The sequence below is a fragment of the Xyrauchen texanus genome, chromosome 6, assembly GCF_025860055.1.
Source record: "Xyrauchen texanus isolate HMW12.3.18 chromosome 6, RBS_HiC_50CHRs, whole genome shotgun sequence".
In the NCBI taxonomy this organism is placed as follows: domain Eukaryota; kingdom Metazoa; phylum Chordata; class Actinopteri; order Cypriniformes; family Catostomidae; genus Xyrauchen; species Xyrauchen texanus.
The window spans coordinates 497811-513925 of NC_068281.1; the positions used below are offsets into that span (position 1 = coordinate 497811).

The window sequence follows — 16115 nt, forward strand, 5'->3', positions numbered from 1 at the left end:
CTTTATTACATTTAGGACCAAATATGTATAACATGTAGTTCCTTTATTACATTTAGAACCAAATATGTATAACATTTAGTGCCTTTATTACATTTAGAACCAAATATGTATTACATTTAGAGCCTTTATTACATTTAGTACCAAATATGTATAACATTTAGTGCCTTTATTACATTTAGAACCAAATATGTATAACATGTAGTTCCTTTATTACATTTAGAACCAAATATGTATAACATTTAGTGCCTTTATTATGTTTAGAACCAAATATGTATAACATTTAGGGCCTTTATTACATTTAGGACCAAATATGTATAACATTTAGTTCCTTTATTACGTTTAGGACAAAATATGTATAACATTTAGTGCCTTTATTACATTTAGGACCAAATATGTATAACATTTAGAGCCTTTATTACATTTAGGACCAAATATGTATTCCATTTAGAGCCTTTATTACATTTAAGACAAAATATGTATAACATTTTGTGCCTTTATTACATTTAGGACCAAATATGTATAACATTTAGAGCCTTTAGTACATTTAGGACCAAATATGTATAACATTTAGGGCCTTTATTACATTTAGTTCCTTTATTACATTTAGAACCAATATTTATAACATTTAGGGCCTTTATTACATTTAGGACCAAATATGTATATCATTTAGTTCCTTTATTACATTTAGGACCAAATATGAATAACATTTAGTGCCTTTATTACATTTAGGACCAAATATGTTAACATTTAGTGCCTTTATTACATTTAGGACCAAATATGTATTACATTTAGAGCCTTTATTACATTTAGGACAAAATATGTATAACATTTAGTGCCTTTATTACATTTAGGACCAAATATGTTAACGTTTAGTGCCTTTATTACATTTAGAACCAAATATGTATTACATTTAGAGCCTTTATTACATTTAGGACCAAATATGTATAACATTTAGAGCCTTTATTACATTTAGGACCAAATATGTATTACATTTAGGGCCTTTATTACATTTAGTTCCTTTATTACATTTAGAACCAATATTTATAACATTTAGGGCCTTTATTACATTTAGGACCAAATATGTATATCATTTAGTTCCTTTATTACATTTAGGACCAATATGTATAACATTTAGTTCCTTTATAACATTTAGAACCAAATATGTATAACATTTAGTTCCTTTATTACATTTAGAACCAAATATATATAACATTTAGTTCCTTTATTACATTTAGAACCAATATGTATAACATTTAGTTCCTTTATTACATTTAGAACCAAATATATATAACATTTAGTTCCTTTATTACATTTAGAACCAATATGTATAACATTTAGTTCCTTTATTACATTTAGGACCAAATATGTATAACATTTAGTTCCTTTATTACATTTAGAACCAAATATATATAACATTTAGTTCCTTTATTACATTTAGAACCAATATGTATAACATTTAGTGCCTTTATTACATTTAGAACCAAATATGTATAACATTTAGTTCCTTTATTACATTTAGAACCAAATATATATAACATTTAGTTCCTTTATTACATTTAGAACCAATATGTATAACATTTAGTTCCTTTATAACATTTAGAACCAAATATGTATAACATTTAGGGCCTTTATTACATTTCGGACCAAATATGTATTACATTTAGGGCCTTTATTACATTTAGGACCAAATATGTATAACATTTAGTTCCTTTATTACATTTAGAACCAAATATGTATAACATTTAGTGCCTTTATTACATTTAGGACCAAATATGTATAACATTTAGTGCCTTTATTACATTTAGGGGCAAATATGTGTAACATTTAGTTCCTTTATTACATTTAGAAACAAATATGTATAACATTTAGTGCCTTTATTACATTTAGGGCCAAATATGTATAACATTTAGGGCCTTTATTACATTTAGGACCAAATATGTATAACATTTAGTGCCTTTATTACATTTAGGACCAAATATGTATAACATTTAGTGCCTTTATTACATTTAGGACCAAATATGTATAACATTTAGTTCCTTTATTACATTTAGAACCAAATATGTATAACATGTAGTTCCTTTATTACATTTAGAACCAAATATGTATAACATTTAGTGCCTTTATTACATTTTGGACCAAATATGTATAACATTTAGTGCCTTTATTACATTTATGACCAAATATGTATAACATATAGGGCCTTTATTACATTTAGGACCAAATATGTATTACATTTAGTTCCTTTATTACATTTAGGGCCAAATATGTATAACATTTAGTGCCTTTATTACATTTAGGGCCAAATATGTATAACATTTAGTGCCTTTATTACATTTAGGACCAAATATGTATAACATTTAGAGCCTTTATTACATTTAGGACCAAATATGTATAACATTTAGGGCCTTTATTACATTTAGGACCAAATATGTATAACATTTAGTGCCTTTATTACATTTAGGACCAAATATGTATAACATTTAGTTCCTTTATTACATTTAGAACCAAATATGTATAACATGTAGTTCCTTTATTACATTTAGAACCAAATATGTATAACATTTAGTGCCTTTATTATGTTTAGAACCAAATATGTATAACATTTAGGGCCTTTATTACATTTAGGACCAAATATGTATAACATTTAGTTCCTTTATTACGTTTAGGACAAAATATGTATAACATTTAGTGCCTTTATTACATTTAGGACCAAATATGTATAACATTTAGAGCCTTTATTACATTTAGGACCAAATATGTATTACATTTAGAGCCTTTATTACATTTAGGACAAAATATGTATAACATTTAGTGCCTTTATTACATTTAGGACCAAATATGTATAACATTTAGAGCCTTTATTACATTTAGGACCAAATATGTGTTACATTTAGTTCCTTTATTACATTTAGAACCAATATTTATAACATTTAGGGCCTTTATTACATTTAGGACCAAATATGTATATCATTTAGTTCCTTTATTACATTTAGGACCGAATAATATTTAGTGCCTTTATTATGTTTAGAACCAAATATGTATAACATTTAGGGCCTTTATTACATTTAGGACCAAATATGTATAACATTTAGTTACTTTATTACGTTTAGGACAAAATATGTATAACATTTAGTGCATTTATTACATTTAGGACCAAATATGTATAACATTTAGAGCCTTTATTACATTTAGGACCAAATATGTATTACATTTAGAGCCTTTATTACATTTAGGACAAAATATGTATAACATTTAGTGCCTTTATTACATTTAGGACCAAATATGTATAACATTTAGAGCCTTTATTACATTTAGGACCAAATATGTATTACATTTAGGGCCTTTATTACATTTAGGACCAAATATGTATAACATTTAGGGCCTTTATTACATTTAGGACAAAATATGTATAACATTTAGTGCGTTTATTACATTTAGGACAAAATATGTATAACATTTAGTGCCTTTATTACATTTAGAACCAAATATGTATTACATTTAGAGCCTTTATTACATTTAGGACCAAATATGTATTACATTTAGAGCCTTTATTACATTTATGACCAAATATGTATAACATTTAGAGCCTTTATTACATTTAGGACCAAATATGTATTACATTTAGAGCCTTTATTACATTTAGGACAAAATATGTATAACATTTAGTGCCTTTATTACATTTAGGACCAAATATGTATAACATTTAGTTCCTTTATTACGTTTAGGACAAAATATGTATAACATTTAGTGCCTTTATTACATTTATGACCAAATATGTATAACATTTAGAGCCTTTATTACATTTAGGACCAAATATGTATTACATTTAGAGCCTTTATTACATTTAGGACAAAATATGTATAACATTTAGTGCCTTTATTACATTTAGAACCAAATATGTATTACATTTAGAGCCTTTATTACATTTAGGACCAAATATGTATTACATTTAGTTCCTTTATTACATTTAGGACCAAATATGTATAACATTTAGTGCCTTTATTACATTTAGAACCAAATATGTATTACATTTAGAGCCTTTATTACATTTAGGACCAAATATGTATAACATTTAGTTCCTTTATTACATTTATGACCAAATATTAGTTCCTTTTATTACATTTAGAACCAATATGTATAACATTTAGTTCCTTTATTACATTTATGACCAAATATGTATAACATTTAGAGCCTTTATTACATTTAGGACCAAATATGTATTACATTTAGAGCCTTTATTACATTTAGGACCAAATATGTATAACATTTAGTGCCTTTATTACATTTAGGACCAAATATGTATAACATTTAGTTCCTTTATTACATTTAGGACACAAATATGTATAACATTTAGTGCCTTTATTACATTTATGACCAAATATTTATAACATTTAGAGCCTTTATTACATTTAGGACCAAATATGTGTTACATTTAGGGCCTTTATTACATTTAGTTCCTTTATTACATTTAGAACCAATATTTATAACATTTAGTGCCTTTATTACATTTAGGACCAAATATGTATAACATTTAGTTCCTTTATTACATTTAGAACCAAATATGTATAACATGTAGTTCCTTTATTACATTTAGAACCAAATGTGTATAACATTTAGTGCCTTTATTATGTTTAGAACCAAATATGTATAACATTTAGGGCCTTTATTACATTTAGGACCAAATATGTATAACATTTAGTTCCTTTATTACGTTTAGGACAAAATATGTATAACATTTAGTGCCTTTATTACATTTAGGACCAAATATGTATAACATTTAGAGCCTTTATTACATTTAGGACCAAATATGTATAACATTTAGGGCCTTTATTACATTTAGGACCAAATATGTATAACATTTAGTGCCTTTATTACATTTAGGACCAAATATGTATAACATTTAGAGCCTTTATTACATTTAGGACCAAATATGTATAACATTTAGGGCCTTTATTACATTTAGGACCAAATATGCTACTTTATTACATTTAGAACCAAATATGTATAACATTTAGGCCTTTATTACATTTAGGACCAAATATGTATAACATTTAGTGCCTTTATTACATTTAGGACAAAATATGTATAACATTTAGTGCCTTTATTACATTTAGGACCAAATATGTATAACATTTAGAGCCTTTATTACATTTAGGACCAAATATGTATTACATTTAGAGCCTTTATTACATTTAGGACCAAATATGTATAACATTTAGAGCCTTTATTACATTTAGGACCAAATATGTATAACATTTAGAGCCTTTATTACATTTAGGACCAAATATGTATAACATTTAGTGCCTTTATTACATTTAGGACCAAATATGTATAACATTTAGTGCCTTTATTACATTTAGGACCAAATATGTATAACATTTAGTGCCTTTATTACATTTAGAACCAAATATGTATAACATTTAGTGCCTTTATTACATTTAGGACCAAATATGTATAACATTTAGAGCCTTTATTACATTTAGGACCAAATATGTATAACATTTAGAGCCTTTATTACATTTAGGACCAAATATGTATAACATTTAGTGCCTTTATTACATTTAGAACCAAATATGTATAACATTTAGTTCCTTTATTACATTTAGGACCAAATATGTATAACATTTAGTGCCTTTATTACATTTAGAACCAAATATGTATAACATTTAGTTCCTTTATTACATTTAGAACCAAATATGTATAACATTTAGTTCCTTTATTACATTTAGGACCAAATATGTATAACATTTAGTGCCTTTATTACATTTAGAACCAAATATGTATAACATTTAGTTCCTTTATTACATTTAGAACCAAATATGTATAACATTTAGTGCCTTTATTACATTTAGAACCAAATATGTATAACATTTAGTTCCTTTATTACATTTAGAACCAAATATGTATAACATTTAGTTCCTTTATTACATTTAGAACCAAATATGTATAACATTTAGTGCCTTTATTACATTTAGAACCAAATATGTATAACATTTAGGGCCTTTATTACATTTAGGACCAAATATGTATTACATTTAGGGCCTTTATTACATTTAGGACCAAATATGTATAACATTTAGTTCCTTTATTACATTTAGAACCAAATATGTATAACATTTAGTGCCTTTATTACATTTAGGACCAAATATGTATAACATTTAGTGCCTTTATTACATTTAGGAGCAAATATGTATAACATTTAGTTCCTTTATTACATTTAGAAACAAATATGTATAACATTTAGTGCCTTTATTACATTTAGGACCAAATATGTATAACATTTAGTGCCTTTATTACATTTAGGACCAAATATGTATAACATTTAGTGCCTTTATTACATTTAGGACCAAATATGTATAACATTTAGTTCCTTTATTACATTTAGAACCAAATATGTATAACATGTAGTTCCTTTATTACATTTAGAACCAAATATGTATAACATTTAGTGCCTTTATTACATTTTGGACCAAATATGTATAACATTTAGTGCCTTTATTACATTTATGACCAAATATGTATAACATATAGGGCCTTTATTACATTTAGGACCAAATATGTATTACATTTAGTTCCTTTATTACATTTAGGGCCAAATATGTATAACATTTAGTTCCTTTATTACATTTAGAACCAAATATGTATAACTTTTAGTGCCTTTATTACATTTAGGGCCAAATATGTATAACATTTAGTGCCTTTATTACATTAAGGACCAAATATGTATAACATTTAGGGCCTTTATTACATTTAGGACCAAATATGTATAACATTTAGGGCCTTTATTACATTTAGGACCAAATATGTATAACATTTAGTGCCTTTATTACATTTAGGACCAAATATGTATAACATTTAGTTCCTTTATTACATTTAGAACCAAATATGTATAACATGTAGTTCCTTTATTACATTTAGAACCAAATATGTATAACATTTAGTGCCTTTATTATGTTTAGAACCAAATATGTATAACATTTAGGGCCTTTATTACATTTAGGACCAAATATGTATAACATTTAGTTCCTTTATTACGTTTAGGACAAAATATGTATAACATTTAGTGCCTTTATTACATTTAGGACCAAATATGTATAACATTTAGAGCCTTTATTACATTTAGGACCAAATATGTATTACATTTAGAGCCTTTATTACATTTAGGACAAAATATGTATAACATTTAGTGCCTTTATTACATTTAGGACCAAATATGTATAACATTTAGAGCCTTTATTACATTTAGGACCAAATATGTGTTACATTTAGTTCCTTTATTACATTTAGAACCAATATTTATAACATTTAGGGCCTTTATTACATTTAGGACCAAATATGTATATCATTTAGTTCCTTTATTACATTTAGGACCGAATAATATTTAGTGCCTTTATTATGTTTAGAACCAAATATGTATAACATTTAGGGCCTTTATTACATTTAGGACCAAATATGTATAACATTTAGTTACTTTATTACGTTTAGGACAAAATATGTATAACATTTAGTGCATTTATTACATTTAGGACCAAATATGTATAACATTTAGAGCCTTTATTACATTTAGGACCAAATATGTATTACATTTAGAGCCTTTATTACATTTAGGACAAAATATGTATAACATTTAGTGCCTTTATTACATTTAGGACCAAATATGTATAACATTTAGAGCCTTTATTACATTTAGGACCAAATATGTATTACATTTAGGGCCTTTATTACATTTAGGACCAAATATGTATAACATTTAGGGCCTTTATTACATTTAGGACAAAATATGTATAACATTTAGTGCGTTTATTACATTTAGGACAAAATATGTATAACATTTAGTGCCTTTATTACATTTAGAACCAAATATGTATTACATTTAGAGCCTTTATTACATTTAGGACCAAATATGTATTACATTTAGAGCCTTTATTACATTTATGACCAAATATGTATAACATTTAGAGCCTTTATTACATTTAGGACCAAATATGTATTACATTTAGAGCCTTTATTACATTTAGGACAAAATATGTATAACATTTAGTGCCTTTATTACATTTAGGACCAAATATGTATAACATTTAGTTCCTTTATTACGTTTAGGACAAAATATGTATAACATTTAGTGCCTTTATTACATTTATGACCAAATATGTATAACATTTAGAGCCTTTATTACATTTAGGACCAAATATGTATTACATTTAGAGCCTTTATTACATTTAGGACAAAATATGTATAACATTTGGTGCCTTTATTACATTTAGAACCAAATATGTATTACATTTAGAGCCTTTATTACATTTATGACCAAATATGTATAACATTTAGAGCCTTTATTACATTTAGGACCAAATATGTATTACATTTAGAGCCTTTATTACATTTAGGACCAAATATGTATAACATTTAGTGCCTTTATTACATTTAGGACCAAATATGTATAACATTTAGTTCCTTTATTACGTTTAGGACAAAATATGTATAACATTTAGTGCCTTTATTACATTTATGACCAAATATGTATAACATTTAGAGCCTTTATTACATTTAGGACCAAATATGTATTACATTTAGAGCCTTTATTACATTTAGGACAAAATATGTATAACATTTGGTGCCTTTATTACATTTAGAACCAAATATGTATTACATTTAGAGCCTTTATTACATTTAGGACCAAATATGTATTACATTTAGTTCCTTTATTACATTTAGGACCAAATATGTATAACATTTAGTGCCTTTATTACATTTAGAACCAAATATGTATTACATTTAGAGCCTTTATTACATTTAGGACCAAATATGTATAACATTTAGTTCCTTTATTACATTTATGACCAGATATTAGTTCCTTTTATTACATTTAGAACCAATATGTATAACATTTAGTTCCTTTATTACATTTATGACCAAATATGTATAACATTTAGAGCCTTTATTACATTTAGGACCAATTATGTATTACATTTAGAGCCTTTATTACATTTAGGACAAAATATGTATAACATTTAGTGCCTTTATTACATTTAGGACCAAATATGTATAACATTTAGTTCCTTTATTACGTTTAGGACAAAATATGTATAACATTTAGTGCCTTTATTACATTTATGACCAAATATTTATAACATTTAGAGCCTTTATTACATTTAGGACCAAATATGTGTTACATTTAGGGCCTTTATTACATTTAGTTCCTTTATTACATTTAGAACCAATATTTATAACATTTAGGGCCTTTATTACATTTAGGACCAAATATGTATATCATTTAGTTCCTTTATTACATTTAGGACCGAATAATATTTAGTGCCTTTATTATGTTTAGAACCAAATATGTATAACATTTAGTGCCTTTATTACATTTAGAACCAAATATGTATTACATTTAGAGCCTTTATTACATTTAGGACCAAATATGTATAACATTTAGTTCCTTTATTACATTTATGACCAAATATTAGTTCCTTTTATTACATTTAGAACCAATATGTATAACATTTAGTTCCTTTATTACATTTAGAACCAAATATGTATAACATTTAGTGCCTTTATTACATTTAGAACCAAATATGTATTACATTTAGAGCCTTTATTACATTTAGGACCAAATATGTATAACATGTAGTTCCTTTATTACATTTAGAACCAAATATGTATAACATTTAGTGCCTTTATTACATTTAGAACCAAATATGTATTACATTTAGAGCCTTTATTACATTTAGTACCAAATATGTATAACATTTAGTGCCTTTATTACATTTAGAACCAAATATGTATAACATGTAGTTCCTTTATTACATTTAGAACCAAATATGTATAACATGTAGTTCCTTTATTACATTTAGAACCAAATGTGTATAACATTTAGTGCCTTTATTATGTTTAGAACCAAATATGTATAACATTTAGGGCCTTTATTACATTTAGGACCAAATATGTATAACATTTAGTTCCTTTATTACGTTTAGGACAAAATATGTATAACATTTAGTGCCTTTATTACATTTAGGACCAAATATGTATTCCATTTAGAGCCTTTATTACATTTAAGACAAAATATGTATAACATTTTGTGCCTTTATTACATTTAGGACCAAATATGTATAACATTTAGAGCCTTTAGTACATTTAGGACCAAATATGTATTACATTTAGGGCCTTTATTACATTTAGTTCCTTTATTACATTTAGAACCAATATTTATAACATTTAGGGCCTTTATTACATTTAGGACCAAATATGTATATCATTTAGTTCCTTTATTACATTTAGGACCAAATATGAATAACATTTAGTGCCTTTATTACATTTAGGACCAAATATGTTAACATTTAGTGCCTTTATTACATTTAGGACCAAATATGTATTACATTTAGAGCCTTTATTACATTTAGGACAAAATATGTATAACATTTAGTGCCTTTATTACATTTAGGACCAAATATGTTAACATTTAGTGCCTTTATTACATTTAGAACCAAATATGTATTACATTTAGAGCCTTTATTACATTTAGGACCAAATATGTATAACATTTAGAGCCTTTATTACATTTAGGACCAAATATGTATTACATTTAGGGCCTTTATTACATTTAGTTCCTTTATTACATTTAGAACCAATATTTATAACATTTAGGGCCTTTATTACATTTAGGACCAAATATGTATATCATTTAGTTCCTTTATTACATTTAGGACCAAATATGAATAACATTTAGAGCCTTTATTACATTTAGGACCAAATATGTTAACATTTAGTGCCTTTATTACATTTAGGACCAAATATGTATTACATTTAGAGCCTTTATTACATTTAGGACAAAATATGTATAACATTTAGTGCCTTTATTACATTTAGAACCAAATATGTATTACATTTATAGCCTTTATTACATTTAGGACCAAATATGTATTACATTTAGAGCCTTTATTACATTTAGGACCAAATATGTATTACATTTAGAGCCTTTATTACATTTAGGACCAAATATGTATTACATTTAGAGCCTTTATTACATTTAGGACCAAATATGTATTAAATTTAGTGCCTTTATTACATTTAGAACCAAATATGTATTACATTTAGAGCCTTTATTACATTTAGGACCAAATATGTATAACATTTAGTTCCTTTATTACATTTAGGACAAAATATGTATTACATTTAGAGCCTTTATTACATTTAGGACCAAATATGTATTAAATTTAGTGCCTTTATTACATTTAGAACCAAATATGTATTACATTTAGAGCCTTTATTACATTTAGGACCAAATATGTATAACATTTAGTTCCTTTATTACATTTATGACCAAATATTAGTTCCTTTTATTACATTTAGAACCAATAAGTATAACATTTAGTGCCTTTATTACATTTAGTACCAAATATGTATAACATTTAGTGCCTTTATTACATTTAGAACCAAATATGTATTACATTTAGAGCCTTTATTACATTTAGGACCAAATATGTATAACATTTAGTTCCTTTATTACATTTAGAACCAAATATGTATAACATTTAGTGCCTTTATTACATTTAGAACCAAATATGTATTACATTTAGAGCCTTTATTACATTTAGGACCAAATATGTATAACATGTAGTTCCTTTATTACATTTAGAACCAAATATGTATAACATTTAGTGCCTGTATTACATTTAGAACCAAATATGTATTACATTTAGAGCCTTTATTACATTTAGTACCAAATATGTATAACATTTAGTGCCTTTATTACATTTAGAACCAAATATGTATAACATTTAGTGCCTTTATTACATTTAGAACCAATATGTATTATATTTAGAGCCTTTATTACATTTAGGACCAAATATGTATAACATTTAGTTCCTTTATTACATTTAGGACCAAATATGTATAATATTTAGAGCCTTTATTACATTTAGGTTAGGTTAGGTTCAGTTTATTGTCCCCTAAGGGAAACCTAAGGGAAAATTTAGGACCAAATATGTATAACATTTAGAGCCTTTATTGCATTTAGAACCAAATATGTATAACATTTATGCACTTTATTACATTTTGGTCCAAATAGTTTTATATTAAAGGCCTTTTGTACATTTGGGACCAAATTTTAATTGCTTTTAGGGCATTTATTACAATTAGATCCTGTTTTTTTTATTATACTTAGGCCATTTTAGGCCATTTTGTAATTACATTTATTCCCTTTATTACATTTCAGATCAAATATTTATTACATTTAGACTATTTATTATGTTTGTGCCCTCAACAAACCCTCTTCATTCAAAATGTTTGGCTGTTTAATGTTACGGAGTTGAAGGTCATCATTCGTGTAAAATGAACGGTCAACTCAACAGTTTCCGTTACTGCACTGATGACAGTTATATTACTTGTATATGTGTGTTCTCAGGATGAGTATCAGTTCTGTTATCAGGCCGGTTTGGAGTATCTGGGGAGTTTTGATCACTATGCAACATAAGAAGAAGACCAGAAACATCTGGACACCTCGATCCCCCTCAACCGTCTGCAAACACACTACAAACACTCGCTGGAGACCCAAACAAGCAACTAAACACATTATACCACAGGAAATACAATGACATCACTCATGAAGAATAAAGACAGCGACACAGAATGAACGTTGTCTTGGGACGTGTGAGGGGGAGTTCTGTGTCAAACTATTACCTCAGTGGTCAAATATTGATATTTATGTCATGGGGGGGGCGTTTTTAGAGATATTAAACTGTGGATGAAGCTCTTCTTCATAACAAGAGGAACAAATATTACATGTACAAAATCTATTTAAAACAACAACGACAAAAAAAAACATTGAAATCAAAAGCCTGGAAATTTGCTGCACCCTTAACGGGAGTTTTTCTTCAAACTGTATTTGCCAACGTCGTCTGTGCCCTGCCTGAAGTCTCGTTGCCATCTGAAAGCGGAACAGATCGTTACCTTCTGTGCCTAACGGAGCGACCGCAGAACCGTCTGTGCTTCAGAGGAAACATCGCTAATCGTGACTGATCATCGCCCAAGAAGAGCCGCAGAACTCGTGTGAATACTGTATCTTCATGCTGTCTCTCTACATGAATATATGCTGCTTATACCGAGTTTTGAACCGCTTGAATCTGTATCATGTACGTGAAAGGCTTGTCAGTTAGTGCACTGTTTAATATACTGAAAACACCAACGATTCGGCTCAAGATGATCTGTACAGACACACATTGTGAGGTGGAACTATGGGTCACAGTGAGTTGAACTCACGCTAGACAGATCTTTCGTTTTGAAGATTTGACGTCTAAATCGTCCTTAACAAAGCTCCAAAAGTTCCTTTCTGCTCATCTCCGTTGACCTCTTCCCGTCCGTCATATTTAGTTTAGTGAAGGCGTGATGTTTACGAGTACAGAGTTAGAAACAAGACGGAGATCTCATCAGACTTCGAGTGAGCCTTATTGTTGTTGTCAAATATTTAATCCAGCTGATTTTCTATTTCATTTTGTTAATAATATGCTTGAGTTTTTAAGGATCTCTTCATTTCTATGATTTATATTGCGATATAATCGGTGAGCCTTGGTGTAGTTGAGCAGCTAACGTGACTGTACATGGCTGAGATGTACAGTGTTGTGTTTGTATCCCTCTCAGATATTTTCATATTTCCTGTGCGCTGATAATAGTTCTAGAGGAAGCGAACGACACGAACGCCCAAACCCTCGCAAAACAGCTCCGACACATTCTCGTGAGAGCGTTCGGTGGGATATATCCCATCATCCTTTGCTCACTAATGATCCTGTTAAATCCACCAGTTCTCGCAGAATCTGAAATATAATTTTATGAATGTGGTAGGAAAATTCAGTGTTCAATACAAGTTAATCTCAATCAACAGCATTTGTGACAGTCTTACCAAAATAATATTAATATTACCACAAAATATTAATTTCAGCTCATCCCTCGTTTTGTTTAAATGTGTGTTCCAGTGAGACACTTGCAATGGAAGTCAATGGTAATCAATGGGGGTCAATGGGGGTCAATGGAAATCAATGGTAGTCAATGGAGGTCAATGGAAATCAATGGGGGTCAGTGGAAGTCAATGGGGTCAATGGAAATCAATTTGGTTAGCTCATGTGCTCTACCCTCCCTAGCAACCGGGCCAATTTGGTTACCCCATGTGACTCTACCCTCCCTAGCAACCGGGACAATTTGGTTACCCCATGTGACTCTACCCTCCCTAGCAACCGGGACAATTTGGTTACCCCATGTGACTCCACCCTCCCTAGCAACCGGGCCAATTTGGTTACCCCATGTGACTCCACCCTCCCTAGCAACCGGGCCAATTTGGTTACCCCATGTGACTCCACCCTCCCTAGCAACCGGGACAATTTGGTTACCCCATGTGACTCTACCCTCCCTAGCAACCGGGCCAATTTGGTTACCCCATGTGACTCCACCCTCCCTAGCAACCGGGCCAATTTGGTTACCCCATGTGACTGTACCCTCCCTAGCAACCGGGCCAATTTGGTTACCCCATGTGACTCTACCCTCCCTAGCAACAGAGGCACTTTTGTTGGCGCCCGTAGGAGTGCTTCAACGAAATTGACGACATGCTGTTGTGTCACGTGACGTGGTGGGCCAGAAGGTTCACCCTTAAATGACAGTGTACACTCTTGTGAACAATATTCAGTCAGTTTAAACTAATTTAAATCATGCGTTGCATATAGCGAAGCCAAAATACAACATGGGGTCGCATGAGGTTTGCGTCGTCATGGCAACTAGTTCTAAAATAGTGTATATCTTCACACAGATGTGGTTATTAAGTGATTTAATGATAGTAAAATCATGTTAACACACATATTGTTCATGTCTTGTGTCTATACTTGTGAAACAGTATTTTAATGTGTACAGATTAAACCCCATTGACTTGCATTGGAAGTGTCTCACTGGAACACACATTTAAAGAACAGGAGGGACGAGTCCAAGTTAATATTTGTGGTAATCAACATTATGACACAAATGATGCTGATGATTTCATAAATGCATTTATCAGTCCTGATATCTCATCTGTCACTATAATATAGATCATGATACACCATCACTGCACACTTGATTACTCAGATGATGATTTTCCCCTCGTGGACTGAAAGCACATTTATAGAATACTGATCAGAGATAAAAGCACACCAACAACACAAATCAAAAGACAAAAAGCCACAATCAGTCAAAGCAACAAATGAAATGAAAATATGAAAGTGTCTTGTAAACTTTGGGCCGAGTGCGTATATAGTGTTCTCACTTTTCTCTGCTTATTTATTTGAACTTATATATGTAGATATGTCGACTTTGTATTAAAACAGAATGACTGGATATACTGAAGTGAACTTTGTGTGTCGTCTGTTATTAATAATCCTTTTTATTTTGGGTAAATATGTCCTGATCACTTTTGGATTGACACTCATTTGCAGTGACACATTCACATGTTCACCAGTAGATGCTGCTGTTTACAGACTGTACCACACACTTCTCTTGTCTCTATATATGCATATTTATATATATACTGTGTCAACAAAAACAACTTCTCACAACTCAATTGTTTATTCTCAATTATTAGAGTAAGTGCATCAGATAAATAACACAAAATGACAATTAAATAACATTTATGGCCTTTCAAATATATCCAGTGACCAATATAGTCACCCTTCTTTTCAATAACGGCCATGAGCCATCAATCCAAAACCATCGGTTTCTCGATCTGTTCACAATCAACTTTCACTGAAGCAGCAACCACAGCCTCCCAAACACTGTTCAAAGAGGCGTATCGTCTTCCTTCACTTCTGGGACGGGCCCACAAGTTCTCAGTAGGATTGAAGTCAGGTGAGGAAGGGGGCCACATCATTATTTGGGCATATTTGTGGCCTTTGCTGGCTAGCCAAGCAGTGGAGTACTTTATCAAGATGATGCTCCATCACATGCATACAAGTTAGGTTAGGGTTAGGATAGGTTAGGATAGGATAGGATTAGGTTAGGTTAGGATAGGGATAGGATAGGATAGGATAAGGTTAGGATAGGGTTAGGATAGGATAGGGTTAGGATAGGATAGGGTTAGGATAGGATAAGGTTAGGATAGG

At 29.3% G+C, this 16115-nt stretch overlaps 1 protein-coding gene across 1 annotated transcript in view; it reads left to right on the forward strand.

Moving 5' to 3' along the window:
• The window catches only part of LOC127645047 (receptor-type tyrosine-protein phosphatase S-like), a 148327-nt gene extending 132972 nt beyond the window's left edge, over positions 1–15355 (forward strand). The window contains 1 exon segment of the mRNA XM_052128563.1: positions 12407–15355. Within this exon segment, the coding sequence (XP_051984523.1) occupies positions 12407–12475 (69 nt within the window). The 3' untranslated portion in view covers positions 12476–15355.
• The last annotated feature ends 760 nt before the right edge of the window (positions 15356–16115 follow it).